Source organism: Mobula hypostoma, chromosome 12 (genome assembly GCF_963921235.1).
Source record: "Mobula hypostoma chromosome 12, sMobHyp1.1, whole genome shotgun sequence".
NCBI lineage: Eukaryota > Metazoa > Chordata > Chondrichthyes > Myliobatiformes > Myliobatidae > Mobula > Mobula hypostoma.
In genome coordinates this window covers 7,252,987-7,279,799 of record NC_086108.1, presented here as the reverse complement: position 1 = coordinate 7,279,799, position 26,813 = coordinate 7,252,987, and the positions used below count along the sequence as shown (strand labels likewise).

At 43.2% G+C, this 26,813-nt stretch overlaps 1 protein-coding gene across 3 annotated transcripts in view; it reads left to right on the top strand.

Moving 5' to 3' along the window:
- Positions 1-26,535, top strand: part of ccdc9 (coiled-coil domain containing 9) — a 94,667-nt gene extending 68,132 nt beyond the window's left edge. Inside the window, exons 13-15 of one of the 3 annotated variants that reach the window (XM_063063583.1) lie at positions 2,005-2,232; positions 13,336-13,398; positions 26,139-26,535. In XM_063063583.1, the coding sequence (XP_062919653.1) occupies positions 2,005-2,232; positions 13,336-13,398; positions 26,139-26,143 (296 nt within the window). In that variant the 3' untranslated portion in view covers positions 26,144-26,535. Of the gene's footprint in view, positions 1-2,001; positions 2,233-13,335; positions 13,399-26,138 lie in introns of all 3 variants that reach the window. The other 2 variants (XM_063063582.1, XM_063063581.1) reach the window with 2 other exon arrangements.
- Positions 26,536-26,813: the final 278 nt, after the last annotated feature.

The window sequence follows — 26,813 nt, the reverse complement described above, 5'->3', positions numbered from 1 at the left end:
TGCATTTTGAATTCTCTCCCCATCTAAATAATTTCTTCCACCAAAGTATGACCGTACACTTTCCAACATTGTATTTCATTTGCCACTTCTTTACCCATTCCCCTCAACTACTTAAGACTCTATGCAGCCTCTCTGTTTCCTCAACACTTCCCGCAGCTCCACTTATCTTTGTATCATTGGCAAATTTAGCCACAAATCCATTAATCCCATAGACCACATCATTGCCATACATTGTAAAAAGCAGCAGTCCCAACACCAACCCCTGTGGAACTCCACTGGTAACCATCAGCCAGCCAGAATAGGATCCCTTTATTCCCACTCTCTGTTTTCTGCCGATCAGCCAATGCTCCACCCATGCTAGTAACTCCCCTGTAATTCCATGGGCTCTAATCTTGTTAAGCAGCCTCATGTGCAGCACCTTGTCAAAGGCCTTCTGAAAATCCAAGTACACCACATCTACTACATCTCCTTTGTCTACCCTGCTTGTAATTTCCTCAGAAAATTACAGAAGGTTAGTCAGGCAGGATTTTCCTTTCAGGAAACCATGCTGGCTTTGGCCTATCTTGTCATGTGCCTCCAGCTATTCAGTAATCTCATACCTAACAATCGATTCCAAAAACTTCCCAACTACTGATGTCAGGCTAACAGGTCTATAGGTTCCTTTCTGCTGCCTCCCACCCTTCTTAAATAGCAGAGTAACATCTGCAATTGTCCAGTCATCCGGTACAATGCCAGAATCTATTGATTCTTGAAAATTTATTGTTAATGCCTCTACAATCTCTCTAGCTACTTCCTTCAGAACCCAAGGGTGCATTCCATCAGGTCCAGGAGAATTATCCACCCTCAGACCATTAAGCTTCCTGAATACCTTCTCAGTTGTAATTTTCACTGCACATACTTCAGTTCCCTGACACTCTTGAATGTCCAGTATACAGCAGATGTCTTCCACTGTGAAGACTGATGCAAAATACGCATTCAGTTCCTCTGCCATCGCTGTATCTCTCATTACAATATCTCCAGCGTCATTTTCTATTGGTCCTATATCTACCCTCAACTCTCTTTTACCCTTTATATACTTTAAAAAAAACTTCTAGTATCTTCTTCGATATTAGTCGCCAGCTTCCTTTCATAATTCATCTTTTCCTTCCTAATGACCTTCTTAGTTTCCTTTTGCAAGTTTTAAAAGCTTTCCAATCCTCTATCTTCCCACTAGCTTTGGCTGCCTTGTATTCCCTCTCTTTTGATTTTACTTTGGCTCTGACTGCACTTGTCAGCCACGGTAGTGTCCTTCCATTCAAAAATTTCTTCTTATTTGGAATATATCCGTCTTGCACTTCCCTCATTTTTCACAGAAACTCCAGCGTCTTTTTACGCTCCCCTTGTGACAGCGTGGGTTTCCTCCAGGTGCCCTGGTTTCCTCCCGCAGTCCAAAGACTTACCAGTTGGTAGGTTAATTGTGCATTGTCCTATGATTAGGCAAGGGTTAAATCGGAGGATTGGCTTGAAGGGAAGGAAGGACGTATTCCACATCGTGTCTCAGTAAATAAATAAACTGTATCAACTGTGGGTGAGACAAGACGAAAGCTCAATCTGTTGTTCCTCCACCTCCACCTCGATGGGCAAGATGGCCTAATTCTGCCTCTACAGCCATTCAACCATACACATGTATACAGCTAAACGAAACCACCATTCCTCTGGGGCCATTCCTCTCCCCTTGCTCTGTGTCCCAGAAGGACGCTGTTTTAGCCTTGTCTCCCCTTGTTCTGTATCCCAGAGGAACGATGTTTCAGCCTTCTGTCCCCTTGTTCTGTATCCCAGAGGAATGATGTTTCAGTGTTATCTCCACTTGTTCTGTATCCCAGAGGAACGATGTTTCAGTGTTATCTCCCTTTGTTCTGTGTCCCAGAGGAATGATGTTTCAGTGTTATCTCCTCTTGTTCTGTGCTGCTAGAAGCCTCTGGTCCAACAGCTTGAGTTAATGGTCATGCTTTTGTTTGGCAGCAGAGTTGGAGCCTCAGGTCGCCCCTACCGACTGTGATCCTCCCCCCTCCAGAGAACACGCTGGGCAGGGGTCCATGGCTGCCACTGAGCCTGGTGAGATTGGAGGCCAAGATCTTCCCGCTGCGAGGCCAGAGCAGGAAACTGAGCGCACCGCTGACAACACGGCCACCATAGAAGCAGTGGAAGTGGAGGGAGAAGCAAGGTCAAGGACGGAGGTCAGCGGACATGCAGGTTAGTGCTTTTGTGAAGTACAGCCACACCTCTGATCCAAGTTACAAACGGCAGCCACACAGTAACACGGAGCTCAGGGTTAGTTCCTGCAGCACACTGAGGTCCTGGATTCTTCTACAAAAGGGATGCCCAGACATTCAATCTCCCCATAACAGTCAGAATACCTCCGTGACTTCTCACATCATGTCCCTCCAGTCTCAGCTCCTTGTTTATACCATGACATCAAAATTACTCGTTTGGAGGGAGGTAGTTCAAGGAAAGGTTGTGACTCACTTTCAGAGCGTTGAGTGAACATGCTGTACTGAAAATATTTTAGCTCGATCAGACGTTGAACAAGTCTCCCCTCTGCTCACGACAAAGACCAAACCAGTTCCCCTGTGTGTCCTGGGACCGATATTTAGATTGTTATCATATTATAGAACTATAAGATATAGGAGCAGAATTAGGCCATTCAGCCCATCGGGTTTGCTCCACCATTTCATCATGGCTGATCTATTTCCTTCCCTGTCCCAATCTTCTGCCTTCTCCCTGTATCCCTTCATGCCCTGACTAATCAAGAATCTATCAACTTCTGCCTTAAATATACCAGTGGCTTGGCCTCCACAGCTGCCTTTGGCAACAGATTCCACAGATTCTCCACCTTCTGGCTCAAGAAGTTCCTCCTCATCGCCGTTCTAAAGGAATTCCCTCTATCCTGAGGCTGAGTTGTCTGGTTTTAGACTCCCCACCGGAGAAAACATCCTCTCCACATCCACTCCATTGAGGCCTTTCAACATTCAATGGATTTCAATGAGAAACTCATTCTTCTGAACTCCAGTAGGTAAAGGCCCAGAGCCATCAAACGCTCCTCATATGATAAGTCTTCCAATCCCAGAATCATTTTTGTGAACCTCCATTGAGCCCTCTCAAATGTCAGCACATCTTTTCTTAGTTAAGGGGCCCAAGGCTGCTCACAATACTCCAAGTGAGGCCTCAGTAGTGCCTTATCAAGCCCAACATTACATCCTTGCTTTTATATTCTAATCCTCTCAAAATGAATGCTAACATTGCATTCGCCTTCCTCACCACCGACTCAACCTACAAATTAGCATTTAGGGAATTCTGCACAAGGTCTCCCAAGCCCTTTGCACCTCAGACTTTTGAACTTTCTCTCCATTTAGAAGGTAGTCAATGCTTCTACCAAAGTGTGTGACCGTACATTTCCCAATACCATATTCCATCTGCCACTTCTTTGCCTGTTCTCCGAATCTGTCCAAGTCTTCTGTAGCCTCTTTACTTGCTCAAAACTACCAGCTCCTCCATCTATCTTCATATCTTTCACAAACTTGGCCACAAAGGTATCAGTTCCACCAACCAAATCATTGATGTATAACGTAAAAAGAAGCGGTCCCAACACAGGACCCTAATCACGACTAGAAAAAAGATCCCTTTATTCCCACTCTTTGCCTAGTATCTTTCCTGTAATAGCATGGGCTTGTTGAAGGTCTTCTGAAGTTCCAAGTACACAAGCTCACCTTTTTTCCTTTGTCTATCCTGCTTGTTACTTCCTCAAAGAATTCCGACAGATTTGTCAGGCAAGATTTCCTATTTTGTTATGTGCCTCCAAGTACCCCGAAACCACATACTTAATGATCAACTCCCAACCACTCAGATCAGGCTAATTGGCTTATAATTTCCTGTCTTCTCCCTGGAGAGTGGAGTGAGAGTTTGTTCTCCACATATTACTAGTCATGTTTCCGATCTAATAAGAGTGGCCACATTTCAAAATGTATTTCATTGGTTTTAATTCGCTTGGAAATGTAATGAAACATCATACACATCTTGTATGGAACTAGTAACTCGCTGCTTATTAATACACAGAACATTACTGCACAATACAGGCCCTTTAGCCCATAATGTTGTGCCAACCCTTTAACCTAATGTAAGATCAATCTTACCCTTCCTTCCTATGTAGCCCTTCATTTTTCTATCATCCACGTGCTTAGCCAAGAGTCTTAAATGTTCTAATGTATCACTCTTTGCCACCACCCCTGCAGGGTGTTCCAGACATCCACCACTCTCTGTGTAAAAACATTACCTTTGACATCCTCCCTCCTATACTTCCCTCCAATCTCCTTAAAATTATGTCCCCATATTAGTCAATTTCACTCTGGGGTGGGGAGGAGTCTTTGGTTGTCCACTAGATCTGTGCCTTTTACTGTCTTCTACACCTCTATCAAGTCACCTCTCATCCTCCTTCACTCCAATATTGTGTGGTAGCCTTTCTTTGATAACATGACCAATTCTTTTCCAGACGCTGCTTGTAGGTATTGTCAATACCATGATATTTCATCTCTTTACAGTACTGTGCAGTCTATTTAAGTTTAAGTTTACAGTCTTGAGCACCCTAAATTTTTTAATATAAATTTTGTTTGAGATGTTTTTTTTTGTCCTCTGCATTAGTGTGTCAGATCAATAGACCAAAGATTTCCAGACATTAACTTCTCTTTCTTTTCTTTTTAAATCTTTTTATTGAATAAGTATACAAAGGGTAAACCATAAAGGCACTAATACACTGTTAGAAATTACAGGAGATATTAATACAGAAGAAAAAATTGATACAAACAGTGCAATTTAAACATAAAATAATATGGTAAAATAATAGTATACTAATTTTTATATATATATATCAATAGAGAAAAGGAAAAAAAAAACCCAAAAAAAGACCCCCCCAAAAAAAAACCCACCATGCAACTAAACTAAAAGCAATGGGCTAACTTGGAAACAGGTAGAGTTAAAGAACTTAAAAATCACGTCCTCAAACCCGACCTCCATTAAAAACAGTTTAAAAAAAGGCAAGAAGGGAATATAAATATGGAACAAAAGAGAAAAAAAATTACATTAAATGAAAATATTGAATAAAAGATCTCCAGGTCTGTTCAAATTTAAGTGAGGAATCACAAAGATTACTTCTAATTTTCTCCAAATTTAAGCATAATATCGTCTGGGAAAACCAAAAAAAGGTAGTTGGAGCATTAGGCTCTTTCCAATGTTGTAAGATACATCTTTTCGCCATTAAAGTAAGAAATGCAATCATTCTACGGGCTGAAAGGGAAAGATTACTGGAAATTTTAGGTAATCCAAAGATAGCAGTAATAGGATGAGGAGAGATATCTATATTCAATACCTTTGAGATAATATTAAAAATATCTCTCCAAAAAGTTTCCAGAGTAGGACAAGACCAAAACATATGAGTTAAAGAGGCTATCTGCCCCGGACATCTATCACAAAAAGGATTGATATGAGAATAGAAACGAGCTAATTTATCTTTGGACATATGTGCTCTATGAACAACTTTAAATTGAATTAGGGAATGTTTAGCACAGATAGAGGAAGTATTGACTAATTGTAAAATCTGCCCCCAGTCATCCACGGAAATAATAGAACCCAATTCTTGTTCCCAATCTGACCTAATCTTATCAAATGGAGCTTTCCTAAGTTTCATAATAATATTATAAATATTAGCCGTTACATCTTTCTGACATGGATTAAGGTTAATTATAGTATCTAAAATGTATGTAGGAGGTAGCGTCGGAAAGGAAGAGAGTATAGTACTTAGGAAATTTCTAACTTGGAGATATCTAAAAAAATGTATTCTTGGTAAATTATATTTATTAGATAATTGTTCAAAAGACATAAGGGAACCATCTAAAAATAAATCCAAAAACCGTGAAATACCCTTAGTCTTCCAAATTTGAAACACGTGATCCGTGAAAGAGGGAGGAAAAAATATGTTACCTAAAATAGGAATCGCTAGCAAATTGGTTGAGATCAAAAAATTTTCTGAATTGAAACCAAATACGCAAGGTATACTTAACTATCGGGTTAGAGACCAGTTTGAGGCGTTTTTCAAATCAAAAGGAAGAGAGGAACTTAAAATAGAGCCAAGTGCATAGCCCAACTTCTCAAAAAAAAATTAAGCATTACAGAAATGTTTGTATTTCGTTAAGCAAAGTAACTTTAAACAACAAACCACCTCTCAAATAAAAACTTGACTACTTTGTAGGTGTCTAGCCCAGTGCATGATTAAACAAAGATAACAAACAGGATGCTGATGTTCAATGACATAATGAGTTGAATGAGCTAAACTGATTAACTGAAACAGAAACGGGTGTACAAGGAACAAATTAGGCGAAGGACAACCAAGCTAAAAGGTGAGGGTGTGGCCGATGTGACAGTTTAATCTTCAGATCATCAATTCTTACACCACGGTAAGAGTGAGTACAGCAACAGAACACGAGGTGGTCATCCTGTATCAGTCTCCTAAGCAGAAATTTTGTGGCTGACAGGAGTTTCAAGATGAGCTGTCCAAGTTCTGCTGAAACGCACAAAGAAATGGACAAGGTTGAGGACCGGAAACCAGTGGTCAGCCACAGAAACCAAGTGCAGCAGATGAGAGATGCATCAAATTGACGTCCCTTCTAAATTGGAAAAAGTCCAGCACTGCTATCAGCTTTGAACTTGCACTGGAACCGAAGTAGAGTCCGGAGAAGTTTTGTCAGAAGTAGTCTTCATGGAAGAGTTGCTGCCAAAAAGCTGTTCCTCTGAAGTGGAAACAGCCAAGAGACTCGCCTAAGCACGAAAACACAAGGACTGAGATGCTGAATAACAGTAGCAAGTGCTCTGGACTGACGAGTCCACATTTGAAATTTTTGGATCAAACAGGAGGCTGTCTGTCCGTAGAAAAGCTGGAGAGCACTACATGGACAAGTGTCTGCAGCCAACAGTGGAGTGCGGCAGAGGTTCCCTGCAGGTTTAGGGCTGTGTTTCTGCAAATGGAGTTGATGTTTTGGTCAGAATTAATGGAAACCTCAATGCTGAGAAGTACAAGCAAATTCTCATCCATCACGCATTACCATCAGGGAGGCGTCTGATCATCCTAGAGTGCTTAAGGAAGTAGCCCAAGAAATAGTGGATGCATCAGTGATAATTTTTCAAAACTCGTTAGATTCTGGACTAGTTCCTGAGGATTGGAGGGTGGCTAATGTAACCCCAATTTTTAAAAAAGGAGGGAGAGAGAAACCGGGGAATTATAGACCGGTTAGCCTAACGTCAGTGGTGGGGAAACCGCTGGAGTCAGTTATCAAGGATGTGATAACAGCACATTTGGAAAGCGGAGAAATGATCGGACAAAGTCAGCATGGATTTGTGAAAGGAAAATCATGTCTGACGGATCTCATAGAATTTTTTGAGGATGTAACTAGTAGAGTGGATAGGGGAGAACCAGTGGATGTGGTATATTTGGATTTTCAAAAGGCTTTTGACAAGGTCCCACACAGGAGATTAGTGTGCAAACTTAAAGCACACGGTATTGGGGGTAAGGTATTGGTGTGGGTGGAGAATTGGTTAGCAGACAGGAAGCAAAGAGTGGGAATAAACGGGACCTTTTCAGAATGGCAGGCGGTGACTAGTGGGGTACCGCAAGGCTCAGTGCTGGGACCCCAGTTGTTTACAATATATATTAATGACTTGGATGAGGGAATTAAATGCAGCATCTCCAAGTTTGCGGATGACACGAAGCTGGGTGGCAGTGTTAGCAGTGAGGAGGATGCTAAGAGGATGCAGGGTGACTTGGATAGGTTGGGTGAGTGGGCAAACTCATGGCAGATGCAATTTAATGTGGATAAATGTGAAGTTATCCACTTTGGTGGCAAAAATAGGAAAACAGATTATTATCTGAATGGTGGCCGATTAGGAAAAGGGGAGGTGCAATGAGACCTGGGTGTCATTATACACCAGTCATTGAAAGTGGGCATGCAGGTACAGCAGGCGGTGAAAAAGGCGAATGGTATGCTGGCATTTATAGCGAGAGGATTCAAGTACAGGAGCAGGGAGGTACTACTGCAGTTGTACAAGGCCTTGGTGAGACCACACCTGGAGTATTGTGTGCAGTTATGGCCCCCTAATCTGAGGAAAGACATCTTTGCCATAGAGGGAGTACAAAGAAGGTTCACCAGATTGATTCCTGGGATGGCAGGACTTTCATATGAAGAAAGACTGGATGAATTGGGTTTGTACTCGTTGGAATTTAGAAGATTGAGGGGGGATCTGATTGAAACGTATAAGATCCTAAAGGGATTGGACAGGCTAGATGCAGGAAGATTGTTCCCGATGTTGGGGAAGTCCAGAACGAGGGGTCACAGTTTGAGGATAGAGGGGAAGCCTTTTAGGACCGAGATTAGGAACAACTTCTTCACACAGAGAGTGGTGAATCTGTGGAATTCTCTGCCACAGGAAACAGTTGAGGCCAGTTCATTGGCTATGTTTAAGAGGGAGTTAGATATGGCCCTTGTGGCTACGGGGGTCAGGGGGTATGGAGGGAAGGCTGGGGCAGGGTTCTGAGTTGGATGATCAGCCATGATCATAATAAATGGCGGTGCAGGCTCGAAGGGCCGAATGGCCTACTCCTGCACCTATTTTCTATGTTTCTATGTTTCTATGATCAGTCCCAACTTCATTCTGCAGCAGAACAATGACCTCAAACACATGGCTGAGGTCATAAGGAACTATCTTCAGCGAAAAGAAGAACGAGTTCTGCAACAGATGGTGTGGCTTCACAGGGCCCTGATTGAGTCTGTCTGGGATTACCTGGAGAGACAGAAGGGAGACAGCTAAAGTCTGCAGAAGAACTGTGTGTGGCCAGTTCTCCAAGATGCTTGGAACAACCTACCAGCTGATTTTCTTACAAACCTGCACAGCAATGTACCCAAGAGAATTGATGCAGTTTTAAAGGCAAAGGCTGGTCGCAACAAATATTGATTTGATTTTGTGTTTTTTTTTACTGTTTGCTGCTGTATATAGTAAATTTTTTGATATTTAGAAATTTTTCATTTCATTATTTTTGAAATCATCTTTGCTTTGCAGAATTTTTTTTACATGTGCCTAAGACTTTTGCACAATACTGTCAGTGATTTAATTATAAATGAGAAAATCTGCCGATGCTGGAAATCGGAGCAACACACGCAAAGTGCTGGAGGAGCTCAGTCCTGCCGAAAGGTTTCGGCCTGAAACGTCGACTGTACTCTTTTCCTAGATGCTGCCTGGCCTGCTGAGTTCCTCCAGCATTTTGTATGCGTTGCAGTGATTTAATTATGGTAATATTTGCTGTAGTGTAGGAGTTAGCACAGCGCTATTACAGTGCCAGTGACCTGGGCTTCAATTCCCGCCGCTGCCTTTAAGGGGTTTGTGTGTTCTCCTGTGGTTTTCCTCCAGATATGCTGGTTTCCTCTCACAGTCCGAGGATGTGCAGGTTGATCAGCTAGTTGGGTATAATTTGATGGGGCGGGCTCGTTGGGCTGGAAGGGATGTTACTGTGCTGTCTCTCTAAATAAAGTATTTATTATTTCAGGTTCAGGGTTTGATAACCCGTGATCTTCCCCTCCATCCAGTAAGGAACGTCACTGAATTTATATCACACCTCTTCAGAGTTCTGGTTCTCTGAAAGAAGAAAAGCAGTTAACCCATTCCTGCCCCTCTCCCTGATTCAACTGCATTACATGTTTATTGTCAGATAATTATCTGTTTCCCATGTTCGTATTTTTTGATAGATTCTCCTTCCACCAACGTTCCCTCTAATTCAGGGCTCCCAACCTGGGCTCCATGGACCCCTTGCTTAATGGTATTGGTCCATGGGAACCCCTGCTCTAAATTTTTTTTCACAGCTAAGCGGAGCAGTTGTTGTTTTATTTATTAATTGAAGGCTATAATGAAATATAGTACAGCAAAGAAAACTTTTTATGTTTCGTAAACTCTTTCTAGCTGTGTCCAACTCCAGCAGCGCGGCCAAAAAGGCTAGATGCACTGGAGCACTTCAGGTACTGCGGGGCTGCGCACCCATGCAGCTGAGTGGGAACAGTGCCCACCACACAGAACATAGAACAGTTCAGCACAGGAACAAGGCCCTTCAGCCCACAGTGTTGTGCCGAAACAGCTAAAAAGTAAATCAGAAAACACAAAAACTAATCCCCTCTTCCTCAAAATGTACATATCCCTCTGTCTTCCTCATATTCCTGTGCCTATTTAAATATCTTTTAAAAGCCTCTAATGTATTTGCCTCTATCTCCATACCAGGCAGCACATTCCAGGCATCCACCACTCTCTGAGTGAAAAAAACTTACCCCTCACATCCTCCTTGAACTTCCCCCCTTTCACCTTCAATGCATGCCACTGTTATTAGACATTTCAACCCTGGGAAACAGATACTCCCTGTCTACTCTATCTGTGCCTCTCATAATCTTATAAACCTCTATCAGATCTTCACTCAGCCTCTGACACTCCAGAGAAAACAACCCAAGTTTGTCCAGCCTCTCATGATAGCACACACCCTCTAAACCAGGCAGCATCCTGGTGAACCTCTTCTGCACCCTCTCCAAAGCCTCAACATCCTTCCTCTAGTGGGGTGACCAGAATTGACCACCATTGAAAAGTGTCTTCACCTATCACCTGCCAGCTTGTTCTCCTTCCCCCCACCCCTCACAGCCTCCCTATTATGGATTCTTTCCCCCTTCATTTCCAGTCTTGATGCATGGTCTTGGCTCGGCTTGGAACATCAACCCCACTTTTTATTCTGGCATCCTCCCCTTTCCTTTCCAGTCCTGAAGAAGGGTCTCGGCCCAAAAATGTTGAAGAACAAATAACCAATCTTGAATTTTGGCTCAGTTCCTTCCCTCACTACTGAGCACTGTTAAACAATGACTGCGTTTTTAAAATTCACATCTTTTGTTTTCAAATCCTTCCATAGTTGTACCAGCTGTATAAAAACTCCCTGAGATTTTTCTTGCCATCTCTATCTCCACCTCCAATCTGGCTGCTTGTTCAATCTTATTTTACCATTGGCAGCAAGAATCCCCCCTCCCCATGCTTAATCTCCTACTTACAATCTACCCCTCTTTGAGCTGTTGGTCACCTGTCCTAACAGCTGTTTGTGCAATTTGTGTTTGACAGCCCCTCCCTCCCCCATGAACCATCCTTCCTTTTGATATAGTTATTTGTTATGTGCTGTGTCATATGATGTGGGCCATCATGGTCTTTCCATGACAATGATTGTTCTTGGCAAATATTTCTACAGAAGAGGTTTGCTATTGCCTTCTTGTAGGCAGTGTCATTACCAGACGGGTGACCCCAGTCATTATCAATACTCTTCAGAGACTGTCTGCCTGGCGTCAGTGGTCACATAACCTGGATGGATATGCACCAGCTGCTCATACAACCATCCACCACCTGCTCCCGTGACTTCAAGTGACCCTGATTTGGAGGGGTGGGGGGGTGGAAGGGCTAAGCGGGTGCTACTCCTTGCCCAAGGGTGACCTGCAGGCTAGCAGAGGGAAGGAGCACCTTACACCTCTTTTAGTAGAGACGTATCTCCACCCGATTTGATATATTAAAGTTCCTAAGTACACTCAGTGGCCACTTTATTAGGTACAGGAGTGTAACCAGTATGATCTTAAAGTCCATCCACTTTAAGGTTCGATGTGGTGTGCATTTAGAGATGCTCTCCTGCACACTACTGTTGTAGAACGTAGCTATTTGAGTTACTGTCACTGCCTTGTCAGCTTGAAGCAGTCTGGCCATTCTCCTCTGACCTCTCTTATTAGCAAGGTTTTTTCACCCACTGAGCTGCTGCTCACTGAGTGTTTTTTGTTTTTCACACCATTCTCTGTAAACTCTAGAGACTGTTGTGCGTGGAAAACCCAGGAGATTAGCAGTTTCTGAGATACTCAAACCACCCCATCTGACACCCACAATCATTCCACAGTCAAAGTCACTGAGATCACATTTCTTCCCCATTCTGATGTTTGGTCTGAACAACAACTGAACCTCTTGACCACGTTTGCCTACTTTTAGCCATTGAGTTGCTGCCAGATGATTGGCTGGTTAGTATACCTAATAAAGTGGCCACTGAATAGAAATTAAAACAGTTTCCTTTGTCTACTGAGGAGCCCTGCTCATTATCCCGCTACCCTGTCCGCAGGCACGGTACCCTCTTGGTTGGCATGGTAACGTAGTGGTTAGCACAGCACTTTACAGTACTAGCGACTCGAGTTCAATTCTGCAATGCTGCCTGTAAGAAGTTTGTATGCTCTCCCCATGACTCTGGGTGCTCCAGTTCTCCCTCTCAGTCCAACGATGTGCCAGTTGGTAGATTAATCGGTTCATTGAAAATTGTTCAGTGATTAGGCTAGGGTTAAATCGGGATTGCTGGGCACACGGCTAGAAGGCCGGATGGGTCTATTGCACACTGTATCGCAATAAATAAATATAGTCTCCAAGGGCTTGATTCTTCTCCCAATCTCCTCCTGTACATTGGGGTTGTTCCCCGTTCAGGTAGGTATTCTGAATATACAGTAACAGACTACAACAAACTCAGAGTGGTTCAAATTATATGCGAGTTTATTACTTGCAAGGGAAGACTATCTCTGTATGTTAAGTCATCGGTAGGTAGCTTCAATCTTACAGCTCAAAACAGTTAACTTTTATATGTTTGCAGAGTCCAGTAATTCATCAACTTCATGTCTTTGAGGTGGTTCCATCCCTTAATAGCATTCCTGTCTTATCTCACATTTGTCTTTAATGAGCCCATTTGTCTTTGAGGCTTCTCCTGTCCAACAGCTGTGTCATATTTTTCTCTGCTTTCAATCATGTAATGTCAAAACACTCCCTGCTATAAATAACATACCCTTGCAAGCTTGCCATCCACCCAAATCAGCAAACCAGCAAAGCACTCTGGAATCACACAGGTTCCATTTTGTCACATTACCTCATGCAAAAGTTATAAATTCATAAAGACTTCAGGGTTACAGATTTATTTCCACAGCATTCATAGAACAGCACAGTACAGAACCTTTGGCCCATGATGTGCCGACTTTTTAACCTACTCTACGATCAATCCAAGATCATTTCTATGCTCTGCTTTAGCAGATGTGTTACTACAGATGTTTGGCTGAAAATGTAATTGCATGTTGACATTTTGGATGTATAATAATTTCTGGGCCATTGGTTGTCTGCTTTTGTTAAACACTAATGTTTCTAGAGTGCACACTAACTTTTCTTTTCCGCTCTCTGAAGGCGAAGCTACCAGCGACACGTCGCAGAGGACGGACTGTGTGGAAGGAAATGAGCCTATCTCAGGTGCAGTTTGCATCACCAGCTTTGAGACGGTTTGCTTTCGTAAGACTCCCCTCTCTCTGGGCTAAGCTCTCTCTCTTGAGCCTGACTAACTCCAAAAAAAAAAAAAAAATCCTTGCTTAACCAATCAAGGCAGCATGTCTAACATCAAACCCAACAAAAAGCAGGCGTTAACGGCTGTTTGGTGCAAAGTTGCCGATGTTGGTCTCTGCTGCGTGAGGCACAAGACTCTGTGACAAAATCCATGACTGTTAGTCCGAACTGCTCCTGATTCTTCTGTCTCTCTGCTCTCCCTGTCTCACTGAACGCACGTGGCTCTGAGATTTCTGGCTTTTCTGCTGCTCTCTCTAACTGGAGAGTGGAATACTCTACTGAGACACAGGATTTCTCCACAAACCCTCAAAGCTCAGCACACCATCTGAAAATCTTGTGTATATCATCTGGGCACCAGATATCTGACTTTTTTTAAAGTAGACATTACCATTTGACCAACAATGTAGATTCCTTTTAGTTATTGACATAGAAAAGCACACGTGGATTTGAAGCATTGCTTTATTTTTACTTGGGGATACAACAGAGTAACAGGCCCTTCCAATGAGCCTGCAGCACCCGATTACATCCACATGACCAATTAACCTACTAACCCGGACATCTTCAGAATGTGGGAGGAAACCGGAGCACCCGGAGGAAACCCACCCGGTCGCAGGAAGAACGTACAAACTCCTTACAGGCAGCAACCTGGGTTCACTGGCACTAATCGCTACGCCGTGGTGCCAACTTCCCTTTACCTTTCCATGTCCTTAGTCTGTGTGAGAGTGTGAGTGTGTGTGTGTGTGTGTGTGTGTGTGTGTGTGTGTGTGTGTGTGTGTGTGTGTGTGGGGCCACCGTCTGGGATTCTGTAAAACACCAAACATGGGCCCTGAAGTCAGTCGTTTAAAATGGAATAGGTTGGAGCTGCACGAGGCCTTTCAAGGCCACATCGTGTCTACATCCTAGCCTGATGACCGACGTGCAAGAGTGTATTGATTCCATCCGGGGCAACCTGGTCAGTTTATTGCTAATACAGTGCTAGTGATCTGTGTTCAATTCTGCTGCTCTCTATAAGGAGTTTGTAATTATTCCCGTGACCATGTGGGTTTCCTCTGGGTGCCCCAGTTTCCTCCCACAGTCCTAAGATATGCAGATTAGTAGGTTAATTGATCACGGGTGTAATTGGGCGGTGCGGGGACTGTTGCCATGCTGAATCTTGAACTAAAATATGAGAGCATAAGACAGAAAAGCCATTCAGCCCGTCAAGTCTACTTTGCCATTCTATCATCCTGCTCAATCCCAGAGGGAATATTCTGGAAAACCACGTCCACAGCCCTTGGAGGGAGAAAGTTGTAGACTTGTAACTTTCTCAGTTTGGTGAAATTCTCTTTAAGATGATCCTTTCACCCCAAGACTCAGTGGTTCTAGACTTTGGGCAGCATCATCTGTGCTGTCAGTCCTTCTCAGAACCTGTTAGTCTTGATGAGGTGGCCTCTCTTGCTTCTAAGCCCCAGGGAATATTGGGATTGAAAGTGGAAGAGCCATAAGTCCATTTCCCAGGTTGGAGAGAAAACTGAGATGGTAAATAAATGGGGTGTGTCTTCATACCCGCTGTGTGGTTGGGCTTGGTTATGTCGGATTTTTTTTTGTTCTCTTGTGCTGTTGGTTTGCTGCATTGCTGGTCTTTCTACTGCCCGTTATGCCGCTGCCATTTAGGGCAGCAATGAAGGTGCTCAATCTCTGGCGGTGACTTCGTTGTGTCATTAACTCACACTGCTGTCAGTTGTACAAATCCCGGGTGGAGACTCAGGAATACCGTCACAGTCAGATGTAGAAAGATTCTCCATTGGTATTTCCATAACAATTTTACTAATCAGGGTTGTCAATCCTGAGCTGAACCCCAGCCCCCCGAACCCAGAGGACAGGTGGACTGCTCTTAGTCTAGCCTCTACCCTTTGACCTTTTGGGCATGGGTTGACCCTAGCAAGAGCCAAAGCACAAAGCCCCAACTCCAGACAACAGAGCTCTCCAGGTTATTGAGGCACGCAAGCCTCCAAGCCAGGATAAGATTGTGGTCCTCTTGGAGGCTGCATTGCTGGAACTTGCCATTTAATTTAATCAGTTATTGTCTTGGATGTCCAGGAAATTATCGGCTTTGGCTTGCATTCTATTTTCAATGGTTTAAGTATTCTGCTTGAACAATTCAATGTACAGTGATGGTGCAGACATTACTACTAGTGCCAAATTTATCCACAAAATGCTGGAGGAACTCAGCAGGTCAGGCAACAACTAAAGCAGGGGTTCCCAACTTTTTTTTACGCCTGGACCAATACCATTAAGCAAGGGGTCTGTGGTTCCCAGATTGGGAATCCCTAATCTGGAAAGGGGACCTGATGAAGGGTCGTGGTCTGAAACATCAGCTGTTCATTTCCCCCCATAGATGCTACCTGACCTGCTGAGTTCCTCCAGCATTGTGTGCGTGTGTGTGTTTTCTTACGTCTTACTCTGGATTTCCAGCATCTGCAGAATCTCATGAATTTGAATGCTCACATGATATCTGCTTGAGGCATTCCACTCCTAACACTCTACTCTGTTTTTTGTTCCATGATGTATCCTAGAATACCCCAACCTCCATGGAGTTCTAGAATATCCATAACTCTGTTGAATTCTAAAATACACATAACCCAGTTGAACTCTAGAATACCCGTGTCTGTGTTAAATTCTAGAATGCACACGGCCCTGCTGAGTGCTAGAATGCCCACAACTCTGTTGAATTCTAGAATACACATGACCCTATTGAATTCTAGATAGCCCATAAACTCCGTCGACTCCTAGAACACCCGTGACTCTGAATTCTAGAATACTCCTAATTCCGTTGAATTGTAGAATGCCCTAACTCCTTTGAATTCTGAAATACCACTACTTCCCTTGAACCCTTTTTGTTCCAATGTGAAACACCACATTTGCATTTCACTAGTGACTTTCACATCCTTTATAGAACTTTCGTAAGGCATCCATAACCAATGAATCAATTTTGAATCTTTTGACTAAAGTATAATCAGGCTTTTTGGAACAGAATGTTACTGTACAGTTCAGGTCCTTGGCCCACAAAGTTGTGCTGACCTTTTAACCTACTCTAGGATCAATCTAACCCTTTCCTCCCACATAGCCCTGGTGGTTTCTGAAATGGGAAAACCAGATTACATAATAAGAAGTAAATTAAAGGAGCAGATAGTTTTTAAGATGGTGTTAGTTGATGAACAAATATTATCTAAAATATTATCCAATGTGAGGATGAAGCAACCGTGGCAGACAAGGAAAGTCCAAGCCACCATAAAAGCAAAAGAGAAGGCATATAATAGTGCAAAAATTAGTGGGAAATTAGAGGATTGGGAAATGTTTAAAAACTAACAGAAGGCACCAAAAAAAATGGTAAGGAGGAAAAAGATGAAATATGAAGGTAAGCTAGCCAATAATATCAAAGAAGCCAAAAGTTTTTTCAAATACATAAAGGGTAAAAGAGAGGTGAGAGTGGATGCTGGACCACTGCAAAATTACACTGAACAGATAGTAATTGTTGACAAGGGAATGGCAGACAAACTGAATAAGTATTTTGCATCAATCTAAACTGTGGAAGACACTATCAGTATGCTGGAAGTTCGAGAGTGTCGGAGGCCATTACTGAGGAGAAGATGCTTGGGAAATGGAAAGGTCTGAAGGTAGATAAGTCACCTGCACCAGATAATGTACACCCCAGGATTCTGAAAGAGGTGGCTGAAGAGATTGCAGAGGCATTAGTAATGATCTTTCAAGGATCATTGGATTCTGGCATGGTTCCGGAGGACTGGAAAATTGTAAATGTCACTCCACTCTTCAAGAGGGGGGGAAAGGCAAAAGAAAAGTAATTATAGGCCAGTTAGTCTGACCTCAGTGGTTAGGAAAACATTGGAGTGGATTGTTAAAGATGCGGTTTCGGGAAACTTGAAGGCACGTGATAAGATAGGCCGAAGTCAGCATGGTTTCCTTAAGGGAAAATCTTGTCTGACAAATCTGTTGGAATTCTTTGAAGAAATAACAAGTAGGATAGACAAAGGAGAATTGGTGGATGTTGTGTACTTGGATTTTCAGAAGGTCTTTGACAAGGTATGGCACATGAGACTGATTAACAAGAGCTCAATGGTGTTACAGGAAAGATACTAGCATGGATAGAGGATTGACTGATTGGACAGATTAGGAGAATGGGCAAAGAAATGGCAGATGGAATATGCTGTCAGGAAGTGTATGTCATGCGCTTCGGTAGAGGAAATAAAAGTGTAGATTGTTTCTAAGTAGGGAGAAAATTCAGTATTCAGAGGTGCAAAGGGACTTGGGAGTCCTCGTGCAGGATTTCCGAAAGGTTAGTTTACAGGTTGAGTCTGTGGTGAGGAAGGTAAATGTGATGTCAACATTCATTTCGAGAGGACTAGAATATAAATGCAAGGATGTAATGCTGAGGCCTTAGAAAGCACCAGTGAGGCCTCACTTGGAGTATTCTGAGCAGTTTTGGGCCTCTTATGTAAGAAAAGATGTGCTGACATTGGTGAGGGTCCAGAGGAGGCTCAGGAGAATGATCCCAGGAATGAAAGGGTTAATGTATGAGTAGTGCTTGCTGACTCTGGGTTTGTACTTGCTGGGGTTCAGGAGGATGAGGGGAAATCACATTGGAAACTGTTGAATATTGAAAGGCCTAGATAGAGTGGATGTGGAAAGGATTATTCCAATGGTGGGGGAGTCCCAGACCAGAGGGCACAACTTCAGGCTAGAAGGACGTTCCTTTAGAACAGAGATTAGGAAGAATTTCTGTAGCCAGAGGGTGGTGAATCTGTGCAATTCATTGCCATGGATGACTGTGGAGGCCAAGTCGTTGGGTATATTTAAAGCGGGGTTTGATAGGTTCTTGATTAGTAAGGGTGTCAAAAGTAGCAGGGAGAAGGCAGGAGAATGGGGATGATGGAAAATAAATCAGCCAAGATGAAATGGCAGAGGAGATTCAATGGGCCAGATGGTCTAATTCTGCTCCTTTGTCTTCTGGTCATGTGGTTACTGTGGGTTCTACGATTTTCAAAGCTCACTGGTACTGACATCGCCTCTCCTTTTTCCAGAACTGACCAGCCTAGACATTCTCCCTCTGCTTGGAGTACAAATCATGGACCTGTCCTCCTCCTTTTCAATCATTGTATCATATTTATTCGATAGTGTTCCCAAAATACTACCCTGACAGAATTGGAGAACCGATTCTGGTGGGAACTGGTAGAGTGAGAGAGGATTGGTGTAGTTTTGAATAAGACCATGGAGCAGAATTAGGCTATTTGCCCAATGAGTCTACTCTGCCATTTCATCACAGATGACCCATTTCCCTCTCAACTGCAGACGTTTTCCTGCCTTCTCCTTGTAACCCTTCACACCCTGACTAATCAAGGACCTGTCAACCTCCCCTTAAATATACCCAATGACATGGCCTTCACAGCCACCTATGACAACGAATTCCACAGATTCTAGTGAAAGAAACTCCTCCTCATCTCCACTCTAAATGGGCATCCCTCTATTCTGAGGCAGTGCCCTCTGGTCCTAGAATCCTCCCCACCATAGGAAACATCCTCCTCATGTCCACTTTATTGAGGCCTTTCAACATACAGTGAGATCCCTCCTCATTCTTCTAAACTCCAGTGGGTAAAGGCCCAGAGCTATCAAACGTTCCTCATATGCTAGGCCTTTCAATCCCAGAACCATTTTTGTGAACCTCCTTTGAATCCTGTCCAACGTCAGCACATCCTATCTCAGATAAGGGGCCCATAGCTGCTCACGATACTCTAAATGAAACCTCGCCGGTAATAAGTACTCATTGTGTCAGCCCCACTTCCCAGCTCACTGACAACACCCTGCGAGTGCTTGCTTTTTCAGCTTGTATCCCGTTCCCTCAGAAGTTTCTGTTGCATGTTCTTTCTGACACCAGTTGCTAAATGGAAAAGTGCTTTGTAAAACTGAACACTGCTACTAAACAAGCTCTAGTTCACCTTTATTGTCATTCAACCGTACCCAGGTAAAGCGTCAAACAAAGCCACGCTCCTCCTGACCTAGCTGCAGAACTTAATTACTCACTACCCATTGCACCAGTGGTGTTTAGGGCAGCAATGAAGATCCTCCATCTCTGTCTGTACCGTCACACTCAGATGGAGAAGGATTCTTCATTGCTGTTTCCGTAACAGTTTTGTTTGACCAGTCAGGGTTGTTAGTCCTGAGCTGAACCCCCGAACCTGGAGGACTGATGGACCACTCTTAGTCTGGCCTCTACCCTTTGACCTATCAAGAGTCAAAACATGAAGCCCTGACTCCAGCCAGCATAGCTCTCCAGGTCATTGAGGCACACAAACCCCCAAACCCTACAACAACGTTATGGTCCTCTTGGAGGAAAGTACACAACACAGTACATATAATTCGTACAATACATATGTTTGTCCGGACCAAAGCACATAACTCAGTACATGTAACTCAGACACACAACATGTAAAGTAATATTACTACAAATAAATTAACAAATAATAAGGTATATTTATGACAGAAGTTAAAAGAGTGAGAAGTGTAACTCTACTGGTGTTTCATACCTGATGAGACCTGGATGGTAACAGGGAGTCAGTCTTGTGGCTTGGGGACGAAGCTCGTTCCCATCCCAACAGTCCTGATGCTATGGTCCTTCCTGGCTGATGATAGGGGGTCAGAGATTGTAGGATTATTAATCACCTTGTAGACTTAAAGTGATTGATGTATGATCAGCACTTTGTCATAATCTTACCAGCATCCATCTATGCCCTGTTTATGAGAGTTTGGATATGTTTTTTGATAAACTTTTAATCAGAGAATGCATTACAGTATTGGGAGAGGGGATCAGGTGCTCTGGGTCAAATCTATTATGCACATTTGAATTAAAATGTTCAAGGTTCATGAACTTTATAAGTATTTGTGACTGTTAAAAAGACCTTGTCAAACATTCCAGTTGCTAGGTTTATTATTGCTGTTATTTGTATGCTCAAAGGATCTGTGTGGCAACTTTTTTTTAAAAGAATTCTTCACTGCCGTAGACCACAGTGGTGGCAGAGGTCATAAGGGAAACTCTGGGCCTTTTGTTAAAGGTACCTTTTCTAAAAACTTCCAGTAATTGCCCTCACCTACTTTACCATTCTCCATCCCCATTTCCCCTCTCACTTTACCTCCTTGCCTGCCCATCACCTCCCCCTGGGCTCCTCCCCCTTCCCTTTCTTCCATGGTCTTCTGTCCTCTCCTATCAAATTCCCCTTTCTCCTGCCTTTTATCTCTTCCACCAATCAACTTCCCAGCTCTTTACCTCACCCCCCTCCCCCTCTCCTGGTTTGACCTATCACCGCCACCTTGTACTTGTTCCTCCCCTCCCACCTTCTTAGTCTGATTTCTCCTCTTTCTTTCCAGTCCTGAAGAAATGTCGACTGTTTACTCTTTTCCATAGATGCTGCCTGGCCTGCTGAGTTCCTCCAGCATTTTGTGTGTGTTACTTTTTCTATTAAAGCTTTTCTATAACCTGTGTTCTGTCTTAATGGTAAATGCATTTTCTCTGTCTGCTGTTTGAATACTAATGCACTCAGTAGTTAAATGTGGAACGTCAGATTGCAAGCATCTTTATATTGCATTGTGTCACAGAAACTTACTGATTTGTACCACTGCAGTTTCTGATATCTGTTTCACTTTCACAACTTTCTTTTTTGTATTTTCTGACCAAATGGACAAGAATATTAAATATATGCTTGTTCTAAAAATCTCCGACTTCTTGTAGAAGTCTTCAGTCATGTCATCTGCACTCTCATTCTCTTTATGGGATCTATAAATGGCTTTTTCACTCTCTCAGCCAATGCTGGGTGGCTCAATAGCACAACAGGTAGAGTTGTGGCCTTGTAGCTCAAGGGTCCTAACCTTGTGCATGTATTCTCTGGGACCGGGTGGGCTTCCATATTAAAAGGGATAGTATGGTAGTGCAAAAGTTATGTACCTACTGCCCGGTTCGCTGCTGGTCCTCCATCTCTCTCTGTCCATACCATCGCACTCAGATGTAGAAGGAATCTTCACTGCTGTTTCCATAACAGTATTCCTTTTTTAACCAGTCAGTGTAGTTTGCCCTGAGCGGAATCCCGAACCTGAAGGGCCGGTGGACCACTCTTAGTCTGACTTCTAACCTTTGACCTGTTTGGCATGGGTGACCCTACCAAGAAAGCCCTGGCTCCAGCCACCGTAGCTCTCCAGCCTCCAAACCCTATGGACAAGGTTGCACTGCTCCTGGAGGAGCGTTGAGGTTAGGGGGCAGCAAAATAGCAATTCCCGCCACTGTCTGTAAGATATTTGTACTTTCTCCCTGTGCCCACGTATGTCTCCCCCAGGTGCCCCAGTTGCCTCCACCTTTCCAAAGAAGTATGGGTTAAGGTTAGTGAGTTGTGGGCACGTTATGTCAGAAGTGTGGTAACACTGGCAGGCTGCCAGCACCTGCTCGGACTACGTTGGATGTCGAATGCAAAAGGCACATTTCACGGTATATTTTGATGGACATGTGACATGTGAAGCTAATCTTGGTTACAGGATTGACTGGACATGTTACCCCAGGTAGGAGAATCTGGGCAGTTGGGCAGTTCTCCGGGAAAAGGCTCAGGAGCTTGAAGACTCATACGGCCAGATTTGGGAACAGCTTCTTTCCAACTGTGATAAGACTGCTGAACGGATCCTGACCCGGATTTGGGCCGTACCCTCCAAATATCCAGACCTGCCTCTCAGTTTTTTTTTGCACTACCTTACTTTCCATTTTTCTATTTTCTATTTATGATTTATAATTTAAATTTTTAATATTTACTAATTTTAACTATTTTTAATATTTAATATTTGTAATTCAGGGAATGGGAAGCGCAGAATCAAATATCACTGTGATGATTGTACGTTCTAGTACCAATTGTTTGGCGACCATAAAGTATAAGTATAAAGTGGGAGAGAATAGATTTAGGAAAACAAGTGGGGTGAATGGGACTGATGGAATTGCTCTGATGGCTGGCATAGAACTGATGGGCTGAATGGCTTTTTTTTTATTGCAAAGCAAATAGTCATAGAAAAGTACAGTGCAGAAACAGGCCCTTTGGTCCATCTGGTCTATGCTGAACCATTTAAACTGTCTACTCCCATTGACCTAAACAGGACCATAGCCCTCCATACCCTTACCATCCATGTAGCTATCTGAACCTAGCTTAAATGTTGAAATCGAGCTGGCATGCATCACACTCTCACCACCCTTTGAGTGAAGATGTTTCTCCTTAAACTTTGCACCTTTCACTCTTAACCCATGACCTCTAATTGTAGCCCCACCAACCCAAAATATAAGGGTCAATATGGTCACTGGACAAGTGTCTCTGGCTTTTCATCTGGACAAGGTGACCACAGTGTGCTGGATAGTGATCATACAAGCAGGATACCACAAAACGTAGGAGCAGAAGTAGGCCATTCGGCCCATCTAATCTGCATTGCCATTCCATCTTGGCTGATTCATTACCCCTCTCAACCCCATTATCCTGCTTCTCTCCTCAACCTTTGACACCTTTACTAATCAAGAACCTATCAACCACTGCTTTAAATATACCCAGTATTTTAGTCTTCACAGCCATCTGTGGCAATGAATTCCACAGATTCACCACCCTCTGCCTAAAGAAATTCCTCCTCATCTCTCTTCTAAATTGTTTTCTGAGGCTGTGCCCTCTGTTCCTAGACTGCCCCATTGTATCTAGGCTTTTCAATATTTGATAGGTCTCAAAGAGATTCCCCCACCCTTTCTTTTAAACTCAAGCGAGTACAGGCCCACAGCCATCAAATGCTTATGTTAACCCTTTGATTCCCAAAATTATTCTCGTGAACCTTCTGTGGACCCTCTCCAATGCCAGCACATCCTTTCTTAGATATGGTGCCCACAATGCTCCAAGTGTGGTCTGTCAAATGCCTTATTAAAGCCCCAGCATTACAGGAGCAGACAGTGCATATCACAAGTCCTGGTTATGTGACCACTGACTCCAAATAGACAATCTCTGAAGAATATTAATAATGGCTGGGGTCATCCATCTTGTAAAGACACTGCCTAGAAGAAGGCAATGGCAAACCACTTCTGTAGAAAAATTTGCCAGGATCAATCACAATCAAAGACCATGATCGCTCACATCAGCACATAAAGACGATGATGATTACATCATTACTTCAATATTCTAGTCCTCTCAAAATGAATGCTAATATTTAATTTGCAGCCACTTTTCCCCTCAAGTCTGTCATATCATCAGTTTGGACCAAGGTCATGCCTTGTTCTTATTGCTACCATCAGGGAGGAGGTACAGGAGCCTGAAGACACACACTCAATGATTAAGGAACAGCTTCTTCCCCTCTGCCAGAAATGTCAATTTCTGAATGGACATTGAATCTATGAACGCTATCTCACTACTTTTTTTATTTCTATTTTTGCACTACATATTTATATATATATTTACTGTAATTCACAATGTTTCTCTATTATCATGTACTGCTGCCACAAAGACAGCAAATTTCAAGACATATTAAACCTGATTCTGATTGGCTGGATGCTATTGATGAAAAGTTTAAGCCCTTTCAAATGTGGTAGACTCCAAATTGGGTTGCAATCGAGATTTTCTCCAGTGTCAGAAGTGAAATCATTCCTGAATCTGCTGGTCTTGTGTGGACAGTTTGTGAGATGTTGCTCCATACTGAACATGGATTATAACTGGATTATTAAGACTAGCATTGAGCAGTGGCCCAGAATGTTCTCTGCAACTCTGCTCCGGAATTGAAAAAGATAAAACACAAGCAGGGGTGGTTATTGAGTCCAATGGGTGCGTGAGTTCTGAGTGACCCCAAGCTGTGTGTTGGAAAATGGTCCAGAAACTTGGACGCAGTAAATCGTGCCCATTACTTGGTAACGTGACTTCAAAATGGTAAAAGAGATGCCAATCTGAGGGCAGTTTTGTACAGTGTGGTGGATGCAGGTAAATCCCAAGTAACTGATCCAACCAAAAAAGCAACTAGAATAATAGAATGGTGCCCCTTCTCCTTTCCGTTCTCCCATAGTCCACTCTCCTCTCCTGTCAGATTCCTCCTTCTTCAGCCCCTAACCTCTTCCACCTGTCACCTGCCAGCTTCTTACTTCATTACCCCTCCTCAACCAGCCTAGCTTCACCTATCACCTGCCAGCTTCTTACTTCATCCCCCCTCACCCACCTTCCCCTCACCTGATCTCCCTATCACCTTCCCCCTAGTTTCCTCTCCCCCTTCCCTTTTCCCATAGTCCACTGTCCCCTCCTATCAGATTCCCTATTCTTCAGCCCTTTACCTTTTCCACCTATCACCTCCCATATTCTTACTTCATCCACCCATCTTCCCCATCACCTGTCAGCCTGTAGTCCTCTCTCTCCCCCTCCCCCCACTTTCTTATTCGAGCTACTCCCCCCCCCAGTCCTGAAGAAGGGTGTCAGCCTGAAACACCAACTGTTGATTCTCCTCCATAGATGCTGCCTGACCTGCTGAGTTCCTTAAGCATTTTGTGTGTGTTACTTTGAACTTCCTGCATCTGCAGAACCTCTTGTGTTTATGACTATATTCGTGTATTGATTGCTTCACGTTTCCTGAATTCTTTTTTTCTGCTTTGGGTAGCAGCTGAGGAAATCAGACATCAAATCAGAATCGTATTTAATATCACAGGCATACATACATAGAAGAGTACATCACAGGAACAGGCCATTTGGCCCTCAGTGTTGTGCCGAACCAGCTAAGAAGCAAATCAAAAACACACAAACACTAATCTCTTCTACCTACACAAGGTCCATATCCCTCCATCTTCCTTACATCCATGTGTCTATCCAAACTTCTTTTAAAAGCCTCTAATGCATTTGCCCCTACCAACATACCAGGCAGTACATTCCAGGCATACGTTGTGTAATCTGTTTTGTAGCGCCTGTACTATACAATACTCACATATACTATATATATATACATGTACTAGACAGGTATATGGAGGAATTTAAGGTGGGGAGTTATATGGGATGCAGAGTTTAAGGGTGGGCACAACATTTCTTACAATAAGAAATAGAAATTGAAGATTAAATAAGTAATGCAAAAATATTGAGGTTGTGTTTATGGGTTCAGTGTCCATGCAGAAATCGGATGACGGTGGGGAAAAAGCTGTTCCTGAATCATTGAGTGTGTGTCTTCAGACTTCTGTACTTCCTCCCTGATGGTAGCAATGAGAAGTGGGCATGTTCTGGGTGGCAGAGGCCCTTAATGATGGGTGCTGCCTTCTTGAGCCATTGCCTTTTGAAGGTGTCTTCAATGGTGGGGAGGCTAGTGCCTGTGATGAAGCTGACAGTTTACAACCCTCTGCAGCTTTTTTCAGTCCCTTGCAGTGGCCCCACCATACATCTGTAGATATTTGATATAGAGCAGGGGTTTCCAACCTGGGCTCCACGGACCCCTTGCTTAATGGTATTGGTCTGTGGCATGAAAAAGGCGGGAAGCCCCTGATATAGAGACTTGTTTCAATTGGTACTGAAGATTACTTTGCAATGAATGAAAACTTCTATGTTTTTTGCCTTTTCTCCTAACAACATTATTGTTGTTGTTTGCAGGTTGACTGACTTGTGGATGAGGACATCTACTTCAATCCCTGTGTGGAAAGGCACGGAATGATTTGTTGAAATGTATTATATCATGTCTCCAAACTAGTTGGACTGAGGCGAGAAATTAGTGGATTCGGAACGGAGATTCTTAAAATATCAGCAGAAGTTATTTTATTTACACCAGAGGGCTCTCTTCACTTTTTCCAATTGCTAGTTAAACTGCAGCCTCTTTCTGCATTTTGTCCTCACCACCGGCACAAGAAGTTTTAACAAACTAGAAACAGGCGTGTCTTTGTCGTGAGGCGAAGGGAACTGTTAGAATTGTATATTTTTGTGTCTAATCTGGGCAATGCTGTGGTGCAATAAATACTTTGAATCAAATGGTGACGTGGAGTTGAACAGACGCTAGTGGAGATTTAAACCACATTTCTTTGTAATACCCTAAGATATAGGAATAGAATTAGGCCATTCAGCCCATCGAGTTTGCACAACCATTCCATCATGGCTGATTTATTATCCGTCTCAACCCTGTTCCCCTACCTTCTCGCCACAACTTTCGATACCCTGACTAATCAAGTCAACCTTGAATTTGTGGTGTCCACAGCTGACTGTGACAATGAATTCGAGAGATTCACTGCCCTCAGTCTAAAGAAATTCCTCTTCATCTCTGTTCTAAAGGGATAT